This window comes from Bombina bombina, chromosome 4 (assembly GCF_027579735.1).
Source record: "Bombina bombina isolate aBomBom1 chromosome 4, aBomBom1.pri, whole genome shotgun sequence".
NCBI lineage: Eukaryota > Metazoa > Chordata > Amphibia > Anura > Bombinatoridae > Bombina > Bombina bombina.
In genome coordinates, this window is record NC_069502.1 from 776,997,624 (window position 1) to 777,009,854 (window position 12,231).

General features: G+C 39.3%; 1 protein-coding gene across 2 annotated transcripts in view; it reads left to right on the forward strand.

Annotated features, from left to right (window-relative positions):
* Positions 1-5,032, forward strand: part of FH (fumarate hydratase) — an 837,567-nt gene extending 832,535 nt beyond the window's left edge. For both annotated transcript variants that reach the window (XM_053711136.1, XM_053711137.1), the window contains exon 10: positions 4,791-5,032. In XM_053711136.1, the coding sequence (XP_053567111.1) occupies positions 4,791-4,933 (143 nt within the window). In that variant the 3' untranslated portion in view covers positions 4,934-5,032. The remainder of the gene's footprint in view (positions 1-4,790) is intronic.
* Positions 5,033-12,231: the final 7,199 nt, after the last annotated feature.

Consider the following 12,231-nt stretch of genomic DNA (forward strand, 5'->3'; position numbering starts at 1 on the left):
GTACTTCAGGCAGCTGTTTCAGTTTGATTCTTCTGCTCATAATTTCAGTTTTTTTCATTATAAGATTAAAACTTTTTGATTTGGGTTGTGGATTAATTTTTCAGCGGAATTGGCTGTCTTTATTTTATCCCTCCCTCTCTAGTGACTCTTGCGAGGAAGTTCCACATCTTGGGTATCTGCTATCCCATACTCTTGCCAATTACATGAAAGAAAACATAATTTATGTAAGAACTTACCTGATAAATTAATTTCTTTCATATTGGCAAGAGTCCATGAGACCCACCCTTTTTTGTGGTGGTTATGATTTTTTTGTATAAAGCACAATTATTCCAATTCCTTATTTTGATGCTTTTGCTCCTTTCTTATCACCCCACTTCTTGGCTATTCGTTAAACTGAATTGTGGGTGTGGTGAGGGGTGTATTTATAGGCATTTTGAGGTTTGGGAAACTTTGCCTCTCCTGGTAGGAATGTATATCCCATAAGTCACTAGCTCATGGACTCTTGCCAATATGAAAGAAATGAATTTATCAGGTAAGTTCTTACATAAATTATGTTTTATTTATTTTTTACATTTAACACAGAAAAAATGTGAATCAGATTACATGTCTATGAAAGGAGGTACACTGTGCCCACAGTCTGAGATGGTCTGACCCACCAGTACTGTATATAGTGAGTTAGTGACACCATCTGTAATCTGCCAGTGAGATGGCTGGCTTGACCCTGCCCGCTCTAGTACTTTATAAAATGACCACAGTAGTCTGTGACATGGTCCAGCCCCCCCATGCTGTATAGTGACACTGTTTACCCCCTCCCCCCATGCTGTAGCAACAAGGTCTGTAATTTGCTGTTTCCTCAACCATACACACATGCATAAATACAAAGTCACATAACTACATACACACACACACACATAAACATCAATGGGTAAGACAGAAACACTAACCCCTGTAGTCAGAGACACAGTGCAGTCAGTGGCAGGTCAACGTTTTTTATTGAAAAAAAAATGAAGCTGGGCCTCACCCTCGGGTGCCCGGTCGCAGTTGCGACCTCTGCACCCCCTGTAGTTCCGTCCCAGCCAATCAATATCTTTGAACTCTGTGCTATTTTCAGAGCTCTTCAGGCTTGGCCTCTAGTAAAGAGAGGACCATATATTTGTTTTCAAACAGACAGTGTCACAACAGTGGCATATGTCAATCATCAAGGGGGATCTCGCAGTTCTCTAGCAATGAAAGAAGTATCTCTAATACATTCTTGGGCGGATTCCAACTCTTGTCAAATCACTGATATTCATATCCCAGGTATAGACAATTGGGAAGTGAATTATCTCAGCCGTCAATCTCTACATCCGGGGTGAGTGGTTTCTCCATCCAGATGTATTCTATCAGATTCTGCAGATGTGGGGGCTTCCAGACATAGATCTGATCGCCTCTCGTCTAAACAAGAAACTTCCCAGATACCTCTCCCGGTCCATGGATCCTCAGGCGGAAATTATGGATGCTCTAGCAGTTCCCTGGTTTTGCCAACCTGCTTACATTTTTGCACCTCTGGTTCTTCTTCCAAGAGTGATCTCAAAGATCATAATAGAACAGGTTCTTTTATGCGGACCTTGTCCAAATGTCCAGTTGCCAACCTTGGTCACTTCCTCTAAGACCAGACCATCTGTCTCCAGGTCCGTGTTTTCCATCCGGATCTCAAATCACTAAATTTGAAGTCATAGAAATTGAACGAAAGTCTTACTTCTCTTACTCAGTGATTAACAATATGATACAGGCTTGTAAGCCTGTTTCAAGTCAAATATATCACAAGGTTGGGAAAACCTATATTTTCTTCATAAATGGAAAGAGTCCACAGCTGCATTCATTACTTTTGGGAATTCAGAACCTGGCCACCAGGAGGAGGCAAAGACACCCCAGCCAAAGGCTTAAATACTCCTCCCACTTCCCTCATCCCTCAGTTATTCTTTGCCTTTCGTCCCAGGAGGTTTGCAGAGAAGTGTCAGAAATTTACAATTTGTCTCTTATGGAGGGTAGTACTCTTCGGCATGGGACTGGAGTTTTAAGTAATCCTGTCAGCCTCTCAGTGAGAGTTTGGATGAAAGTTAGAGTCCGGAGATGCAGGGAGAGTCTTTCTGCGAAACCATCCCGACTCATTTTTAACAGCTCCATAAGCAATTGGCATTGATGAGTTTCGCTGCCTGCTTTCTTCTCTCAAGTCCATGTAATCAGGGTCTCAGTGAGGCTCCTTTTGTATCTAGGAATCAAGGGTTAATATCTCCTAAGGGGGTTATATGAACAGGGGGGTTTTAATCATGTTTATTATGTGATTTGACCTGCTTATGAGTAGTGTTACTTAGGCTCATGGTTTTGTGGAACATAACGGCCTTGGAAGTGACGTGGCCTTTGCGGTCGTGCACACCTTTTCTGGACTGTACGGCTTACCTTGTGACCGGGAGTGGTCACGTTTTTGTTTCTCCAGTTCCGCATTCCTGACCGTGTGGCGACGGAAAAATTCTAGTCTACTGGTGTCTCTGCTCTTTCTGTTTTATTTTACAGAAAGATTGCTAATCTTCCTGATATTCACTGTTTCGTCCAGGCGTTGACTCATCAAACCTGTTATTAAAATCTATTTCTCCTCATTGGAGTCTAAATTTGGTATTAAAGACTTTGCAGGCTCCTCCTTTTAAGCCTATGCATTACTTGGGACATTAAACTACTTTCTTGGAAAGAGTTATTTCTCTTGGCTATCTCTTCTGCTAGAAGAGTTTCTGAATTGTCTGCTCTCTCTTGTGAGTCTCCTTATCTGATTTTCCATCAAGATAAAGCTGTATTGTGGACTTTGTTTAAATTTTTGCCTAAAGTTGTGAATTCTAACAACATTAATAGGGAAACTATTGTTCCTTTCTTGTGTCCTAATTCTAAGAATACTTTTGAAAGATCTTTACATTCTTTGGATGTGGTAAGAGCTTTGAAATATTATATTGATGCTACTAAAGATTTCAGAAAAACTTCTAGTCTATTTTTTCTGGTTCTAGAAAAGGTCAGAAAGCCTCTGCCATTTCTTTGGCATCTTGGTTGAAACTTCTGATTCACAAAGATTTGGAGGTGGGCCAGTCTCCGCCTAAGAGAATTTCAACTCATTCTACAAGATCAGTTGTCACATCTTGGGCTTTCAAGAATGAAGCTTCAGTTGATCAAGTCTGCAGCCACTTGGTCTTCTTTGCATACCTTTACTAAATTTTACCATTTTTATGTTTTTGCTTCTTCTGAAGCAGCTTTTGGTAGAAAGGTTCTTCAGGCAGTTGTTTGTTTGATTCTAGTGCCTATTATTAAAGGGACAGTATACACCAGAATTTTTATTGTTTTAAAAGATAATCACTTAATTACCCATTTCCCAGTTTTGCATAACCAACACAGTTATAATAATATACTTTTAACCTCTGTGATTATCTTGTATCTAAGCCTCTGCAAACTGCCCCTTTTTTCAGTTCTTTTGACAGACTTGCAGTCTAGCCAATCAGTGCCTGCTCCCAGATTACTTCACGTGCACGAGCACAGTGTTATCTATATGAAATATGTGAACTAACACCCTCTAGTGGTGAAAAACTGTTAAAATGCAAACTGAAAGAGGTGGGCTTCAAGGTCTAAGAAATTAGCATATGAACCTCCTAGGTTATGCTTTCAACTAAGAATACCAAGAGAACAAAGCAAAATTGGTGATAAAAGTAAACTGGAAAATTGTTTAAAATTACATGCTCTATCTGAATCATGAGTTTATTTTGGCCTAGACTGTCCCTTAAAGTTTTTTTAAATTTTTAAGAAAACTTTTATTATTTTTTTGACTTAGCTATTTTTATTTTATCCCTCCCTCCCTTTTCTTTCATATAGGTGGTGAGAGTACACAAGCTTGTTACTGATGGGATATAATACCCAAGATGTGGAAGTTACTCGTGGACTTCCACATCTTGGGTATTATATCCCATCAGTAACAAGCTTGTGTACTCTCACCACCTATATGAAAGAAAACCTAATTTATGTAAGAACTTACCTGATAAATTCATTACTTTCATGGTGTCGAGAGTCCGAGACCCACCCGTTTTTTGGGGTGGTTATTTTTTTGTTTAAAGCACATTATTTCTCCTCTTTTTTATGTTTTTACTCCTTATACACCTCACTAACTTGGCTATACCTTAAACTGAGGAATTAATGAGGTGCTAGGTGTATTTATAGGCATTTGGGGTTTGGGAAACTTTGCCCCCTCCTGGTAGGAATGTATATCCTATCAGTAACAAGTTCGTGGACTCTCGCCACCATGAAATAAATGAATTTACCAGGTAAGTTCTTAGATATTTTATATTTTTTAATATAACTGTGCATATTCTTCTTTATAGTAGTACATTCAGATACTTTAAAAATCAAGTATAAAACCTTTTAAAAACCTACTTAGAAGCTCCCAGTTTAGCACCGTTGATGAGGTTAGGCTGAGACATCCACTGAAAGGGGCTGGAAAAACAAGAAGAGCAAACACTCCCCCTTTCCTGCATATGAAGAGACAGATAACATAAACAGGAGCCAGCAGTAGTCTGTAAATATGTATATACATCTGGCACACTGCGGCTTGGTTAGGAGTCTAAAAATCCTCACAATGTTATTAGAAAGTTAACAAAACCATACATTTTTACAGACACACTCCCAGATGGGCTATATAAATGGATCATCTTCAAAACGTTTATGCAAAGAAAAATCTAGTGTACAATGTCTCTTAAATATATACATTTTTTTTTTCTCTGCAGGTTATGATAATGCTGCCAAAATAGCCAAAACCGCACACAAGGAAGGAGCAACATTAAAAGAAATAGCCATTAAACTTGGCCTTCTTACAGAGGAACAATTTAACGAGTGGGTCAAACCACAGGACATGCTTGGGCCCCACTGAGTACTAAATGTGTTAAAACATGCAAATTTATATTGTATATGGATTCGGATTTGTTTTCAGCTGTTTATACTGAATAAATATCTGGTTGTTAACTGGCAACATTAATTCTCTCAATAAAATATTAATTTACCATTAATAATAATTAAAAATGTATAATCTTTCATACAGGTGGTGAAAGTCCACAATGCTTTATTTATTTCCTAAGATATGGAGAGTTCACAACGTCATTCAATTACTAGTGGGAATATCTCTCCTGGCCAGCAGGAAGCAAGAAAGAGCACCACAGCAAAGCTGTTAAGTGTCACTCCCTTACCCATAATCCCCAGTCATTGTCTTTGTCAATGGAGGAGCTGAAGTTTGGTGTCTGAAGAAATGTATTTTTGGGGTTTTGCTTAGTCCACGGTAATCTTTGCAGTAGAGTAGTGGTTGCTTTTTAGCAATTAGGAAATCGTGAGGTGTTCCTTGCTCTGTTTCCTAACATATTGCTGCGCTTGTATTGAAAGCCAGAGTAGGGTTACTCTGTTCTTTCTTTTTTCTACAGATATCGGAGCAGAGTCTGTAAGAGCCTTCATTACGATCCTGTTTGTGAGACAGGAAGGTGTTGTTTCCTTAGCTAGTCCTCTAGCTTGTTTTCAGGTCGTCGGGTAGGGCACCCCAGCTCTTCTGGGGTGTAGAGGGCCTGTTCTGGTTATTGCTGCTACTTTTTAAAGCGTTTTTTTCCATTATGTTTGAAAAAAATCTCTTAAAGGGATAGTATTGTTTAATTCTAATTTAATTTTCAAATTTATTTTCTGGGGGAAATTTTCTATGAACATGGATCAAGAATCCCTTGCTTGTGATAAGTGCCTGTTATGCCTTGAGAGACACATTGTTTTGCCTAATCAATTCTGTGCTACTTGTTTAGCTAAAACTTTGCAATGTAAAGATAAATTGTTGCCTTTTGAGCCCGTTAAACGTTTCTTAGCATGATGCTGCTCAGGCAATGCCACAGTTCTCTCCTCAAACGTCCCAAGCCTCTCTGGCGTTAAATGCAGTGCCCTATGGTTCTGTTATAACTACAATATTTAAATGTTGTGTAGCTGTAATAGCGGAACAACCACAGGAAAGACTTAGCCTGCAGTGTCAGTATTAATACAGCACTTTAATAGTAATGGATGATTCCCAGCAGCGGTGTAAGAGTGAAACTGAGTGTTTGCAAAGTAATACAGCAGGTAGAGGTTAGGATAACTGCTGATATAAGTATAAATGACACTATGCAAAAATATACGGCTGATATGTTCTTAGTACTTTGATTGTTGCAAAGCATAAGATATGGTTAGAATGCAGACTGGAGATTTAAGCAGCAAATGATAGAAAACAGGTTATCCAATAGATAAGCAAAGTATTGCAAGCAAGGAATGGCAGACAAATAACAATTAGCAGTTCAATACAGATTGAGATATACTTGCAAGTACTAGCAGCGGTAGCAAAATGAATCCGGTGGTTGGTGTATGTTAACACGATGAGAAGGGAGCAGTAGCAGTGTCCAAGAAAGCTACTGGAAGGTGTGAGCGTGGAACAGCGTGTAGATCCGGCTGTACAAAGTCAATCCGCTGGAAACAGGAAGTGTTCTGTAGCTGAGAACGGAGAGGAGCTGAACAGCAAAATGTGTAACAAAAGAGTCAGGTACTTTGTTCAGGATAGCGATGAAGGCAACAAGTAGCCTAATAGGTAAAAAGGCTTGAGGCTCAATATCTGTCAGCTGGAGTGGAGGAGTGTATCCTTTAACCTGTGCCAAACAAAATAATCAAGCAAAGAGGATAGCAGGAAGTGCACTTATAAAGCAAAAGAAGGTGGGGCTGAATTAAAGGGGACATTACAGACCCCCCCTTCAGGGCATCATCACCGAGGATGCATTGGGTTTCTGAGGGTAACGTCTATGAAAAAGAGCAACAAGACGTGGAGCATGGACCAGAGAGTGCAACAACCGAGTCCTCCTCCTGCCCATACCCCTTCCATCGAACCAAATACTGCAGTCTCCCACGATGTATACGTGAGTCGAGGACGCTATCAACTTCATATTCCTCATGGTCCTCGACAGTAACAGGTTGTGGAGGAACACTTAAGCGCGAAAATTCTTCACTGGTTCTGTAGGGTTTGAGCAACGATATATGAAAAGAAGGATGAATCTTGTATTTCTCTGGCAGGTCCAACACAACAGTTGTTGGGTTGAGAATACGTAGAATACGGAATGGTCCGATTAATTGACTACCCAATTTCTTAGAAGGTATAACAAGTTTAAGAAATTTGGTGGAAAGCCACACTTGGTCGCCTACTTTATAATCAGGACCTGGACGATGTCTCGTGTTATAGTAGTGTTGTTGATCAGTCTTGGCTTTGTGTAAGTGAACTTTCAGTAGTTGTAGGGCATCCTGTAGATTGGCTAAGTAAGAAGTGACAGATGGTGATGCAGAATCTATTTTAGGCAGTCGGATGGTTTGAGGGTGATAACCATAAGTGGCATAGAAAGGGGTCATCTTAGTTGAGGTCCATACAGAATTATTATAAGAGAATTCGGCTAAGGACAAATGATGGAGCCAGTCATCCTGCTGGTGTGTAATGTAGCATCTAAGATATTGTTCAAGGATACCATTCACTCGCTCAGTGAGGCCATTAGTCTGGGGGTGATATGCCGTTGAAAGTCTAGGATGTATGTTTAACAGTTTGCAAATTTCCTTCCAGAAATGGGAGGTAAACTGAGAGCCACGATCTGTTATAATGACATTTGGTATCCCATGTAGTTTTACAATTTGTTTTAGGAAGGTATCAGCAGTTTGGGAGGCTGTGGGTAAACTTTTTAAAGGTATAAAGTGAGCAAGTTTCGTCAAATGGTCGACGACTACCATGATTGTGTTGTGATTTTGTGATGGTGGAAGTTCCACTATAAAATCCATGGAAATTACAGTCCAGGGAATATCAGGAATAGGAAGAGGTGTGAGATAACCTATTGGTTTTTTCCTCTCGATTTTGTATTGTGCACATGTCTCACAAGATGTGACATAATCTTGTATAGTTTTACCCATATTTGGCCACCAGAAATTCCTTTGCATTAGTTTGGTTGTTTTGGTTATACCTAAATGACCAGACAGAGGATGATCATGATAATTATCTAGGATTCTGGATCTTAATTGTTTTGGTATGTACAATTTCTGATTCATTGTGAGAAGACCGTTTGGTTCTTTGTGCAATTGAAATTGTGTAGGCAGCCTGTCACTTTCTAAAGCCTCTAAAATATCAACTTCAAGATTATTTAAAGTTCCGATTATTTTATGAGAAGGTATCATTTGTAAAGTGTCGTCTGTATGTGGTCTGTTATCTGACAGTCGAGAAAGGGCATCAGCTTTGAGGTTTAGTTTGCCTGGTCTGTATGTTATTAAAAAATTAAATCTATCAAAAAAAAGTGACCAACGCACTTGACGGGAAGATAATGTCTTATTCTGTCTTAAATATTGAAGGTTTTTATGATCAGTGTAGATAATGAAAGCTTTGTCAGTGCCTTCCAAGATATGCCTCCAGACCTCCAGTGCACATTTTATTGCCAGCAACTCCTTGACACCTACTGAATAATTAACTTCAGCGGGTAACAATGTTCTGGAATAAAAGGCAATGGGGTGAGTAGGATGTTTCTCATCAGATCTTTGGGATAAAACTGCACCCAAGCCCGTGTCTGAGGCATCCACCTCCAGAGTGAACTGACAAGTATGATCTGGTAAACTTAAAATTGGAGCGGTAGTAAAACAGTCTTTTAGTAAGTTAAAGGTTTGATCAGCATCTGGGGTCCACCGAAATGGAACTGCCTTTCTGGTTAGATTTGTGAGTGGTTTCACAATAGTAGAAAAGTTGTATATGAATCTACGATAAAAATTAGCGAACCCTAAAAATCTCTGTAGAGATTTCAAGTTAGTGGGTTTGGGCCAGTTCTTAATTGCCATCACTTTTTCGGGATCCATCTGTACTTTGTCAGGGGAGATAATATAACCTAAAATTTTTATTTCATGTACATGAAATAAACATTTTTCTGCCTTTGCAAATAATTTATGTTCACAAAGTCTTGTTAAGACCCACCTGACATGTTTTATGTGTTCCTGTGTATCTCTAGAATAAACCAAAATGTCATCGAGATAGATGATAACACACACATCAATTAGATCTTTGAAAATGTCATTTATAAAGTGTTGAAATGTGCCAGGGGCATTGCACAGCCCAAATGGCATAACCTTATACTCAAAGAGTCCATACCTCGTTCTAAAAGCTGTCTTCCACTCATCCCCCTCCTTGATTCTTATTAAGTTATAGGCCCCCTTCAAATCCAATTTAGTAAAAATGGTGGCGCCATTTAAGCGTTCTAGGAGTTCGGGGATGAGTGGCAGAGGGTAACGGTTCTTTATGGTAATTGAGTTCAAGGCCTGATAATCGATGATTGGTCTTAGTGACTGATCCTTATTAGTAACAAAAAACATGCCTGCAGGTGAGACAGAGGGTACTATAAAGCCTTTTCTCAAGTTGTCATCTAAGTATTCCCTTAAGTGTTGCAACTCCTTCTGTGAAAGTGGATAAATTTTCCCGTATGGGATTTGGGAACCAGGGATTAAATCTATGGGGCAATCGTATACCCTATGAGGAGGCAGGACCTCAGCCTCTTTTAGATCAAAGACATCAGTTAAATCATGGTATTCAGAAGGAATAGCTATGTCTACTGCTCCAAGTAACTGATAGGGGAAACAAGTGGTTTTGCAGTAATGGGAATCAAATAAAATATTAGGTTTCACCCAATTTATACTCGGGTTATGTTTTTTCAACCATGTATATCCCATAATAAAAGGATGTAAAGAGTTTGGTATTACATCGAAACTGAGATATTCAGTGTGACCATGATTTGTAGTAATTAACAAAGGTATGGTGTGCTGTGTGATGGGTCTGTTATGTATGAAGGAACCGTCAATAACTTTTATAAACACAGGTGTATGCTTATCAACACAAGGTATTTTATTTACAGAAACAAACTTAGAATCTATGAAACAATCATAAGCCCCGGAGTCAATTATTGCGTCAGTCTTGATTTGTTGGAGACAGAGATAATGTGAATGATTGGTGGTCTACACTTAATTTAGGTGTGGCAGAATTTATACTAGTCAGCTTACCCTTCTTTTGTCGGTTTAAAATTGGACAGGATGAAACTGAATGATCCTTATTCGCACAATAAAGACAGAGATTAGACATGCGTCGTCTCATTTTTTCCTCAGCTGATAGAGGACCTTTAATGGCACCTATCTCCATGGGTGGTTGTTGGTGATTATGTTTTTCAGTAGTGGGGAACAATAACCTTCTAGGGGGTGTGTCTGTTGATAATTTTTCAGAGCGTCTCTCCCTAAACCTACAGTCTAAAGTGGTTGCTAGTTTCATTAATCCTTGCAATGTATCAGGCATCTCCAGCCTTGAAAGTTCATCTTTAAGTGTGTCATTAAGTCCCAATCTAAACTGATTTTTCAGGGAAATGTTATTCCATTGGGAGTCAGTTGCCCACATTTGAAAATCAGTTATAAACTCCTCAACAGGACGTTTACCCTGTTTAAGTGCTCTGAGTTTAGTTTCTGATTGAATCTGGGTATGAAACCCAGGACCTATTGCTCTGATAAAATCCTCATATAAAGCTGCCATGGAAAGAAACAATTGATCAATGGACTCCAAAATAGGATTATTTGACTCAAATAGTCTGTTTGCCCATGACCTGGGTTCGGCAGTTAAATAAGATATGGCTGTGCAGACTTTTATTTTATCAGAGCAATAGGTCCTGGGTTTCATGGTGAATAGAAGATAACAGGCATTTTTAAAGTCTCTGAATTCATTTCTTTTCCCTGAAAATAAAGCTGGTGGATTTACCTGTGGCTCTGGAGGCTCAGGGTTTTTTGGTGCAACTATGTCTTTAACCAAATTCTTTAAGGCTTTGTTCTCGGTTTGCAAATCTGTAAGTGCTCTTGCCAGATATTCAACTTTTTGATTAAGAGTATCAATTTCAGTTTTCACAGTTTGGGGATCCATTACTATTAGCAGCTATATTTTTTTTTTTAAGGCTTGATTATTATGTTATAACTACAATATTTAAATGTTGTGTAGCTGTAATAGCGGAACAACCACAGGAAAGACTTAGCCTGCAGTGTCAGTATTAATACAGCACTTTAATAGTAATGGATGATTCCCAGCAGCGGTGTAAGAGTGAAACTGAGTGTTTGCAAAGTAATACAGCAGGTAGAGGTTAGGATAACTGCTGATATAAGTATAAATGACACTATGCAAAAATATACGGCTGATATGTTCTTAGTACTTTGATTGTTGCAAAGCATAAGATATGGTTAGAATGCAGACTGGAGATTTAAGCAGCAAATGATAGAAAACAGGTTATCCAATAGATAAGCAAAGTATTGCAAGCAAGGAATGGCAGACAAATAACAATTAGCAGTTCAATACATATTGAGATATACTTGCAAGTACTAGCAGCTGTAGCAGAATGAATCCGGTGGTTGGTGTATGTTAACACAATGAGAAGGGAGCAGTAGCAGTGTCCGAGAAAGCTACTGGAAGGTGTGAGCGTGGAACAGCGTGTAGATCCGGCTGTACGAAGTCAATCCGCTGGAAACAGGAAGTGTTCTGTAGCTGAGAACGGAGAGAAGCTGAACAGCAAAATGTGTAAGAAAAGAGTCAGGTACTTTGTTCAGGATAGCGATGAAGGCAACAAGTAGCCTAATAGGTAAAAAGGCTTGAGGCTCAATATCTGTCAGCTGGAGTGGAGGAGTGTATCCTTTAACCTGTGCCAAACAAAATAATCAAGCAAAGAGGATAGCAGGAAGTGCACTTATAAAGCAAAAGAAGGTGGGGCTGAATTAAAGGGGACATTACAGGTTCTTCTCAACCTCCTGGTGGAGTATATTTGCCTGCAGATTTTGCTGCAAACATATCTTCTGCAGTATCTGCAGCATTTTGGGAAAACGCTAGAGGAAAACTAAACATTTATCAGATTGTAAGGTACGTATCTGTCTCAGCTGCTGATACGCAGGTTGTCCTTCCTCATAAGTCTGATGGGGAGGTTTCCTTGGCAGCCTCTGAGGGTGAAAACTCAGATTCAGGCAGTGTAAATCCTTTGCCTTAAACTGGGGAAGTTAATTTTAGATTTAAGCTTGAACACCTTTCTGTATTGTTAAAAGAGGTATTGGCTACTTTGGACGACTCCAATTCATCTGTCGTGGTCAACCCTAAGTAGTCTA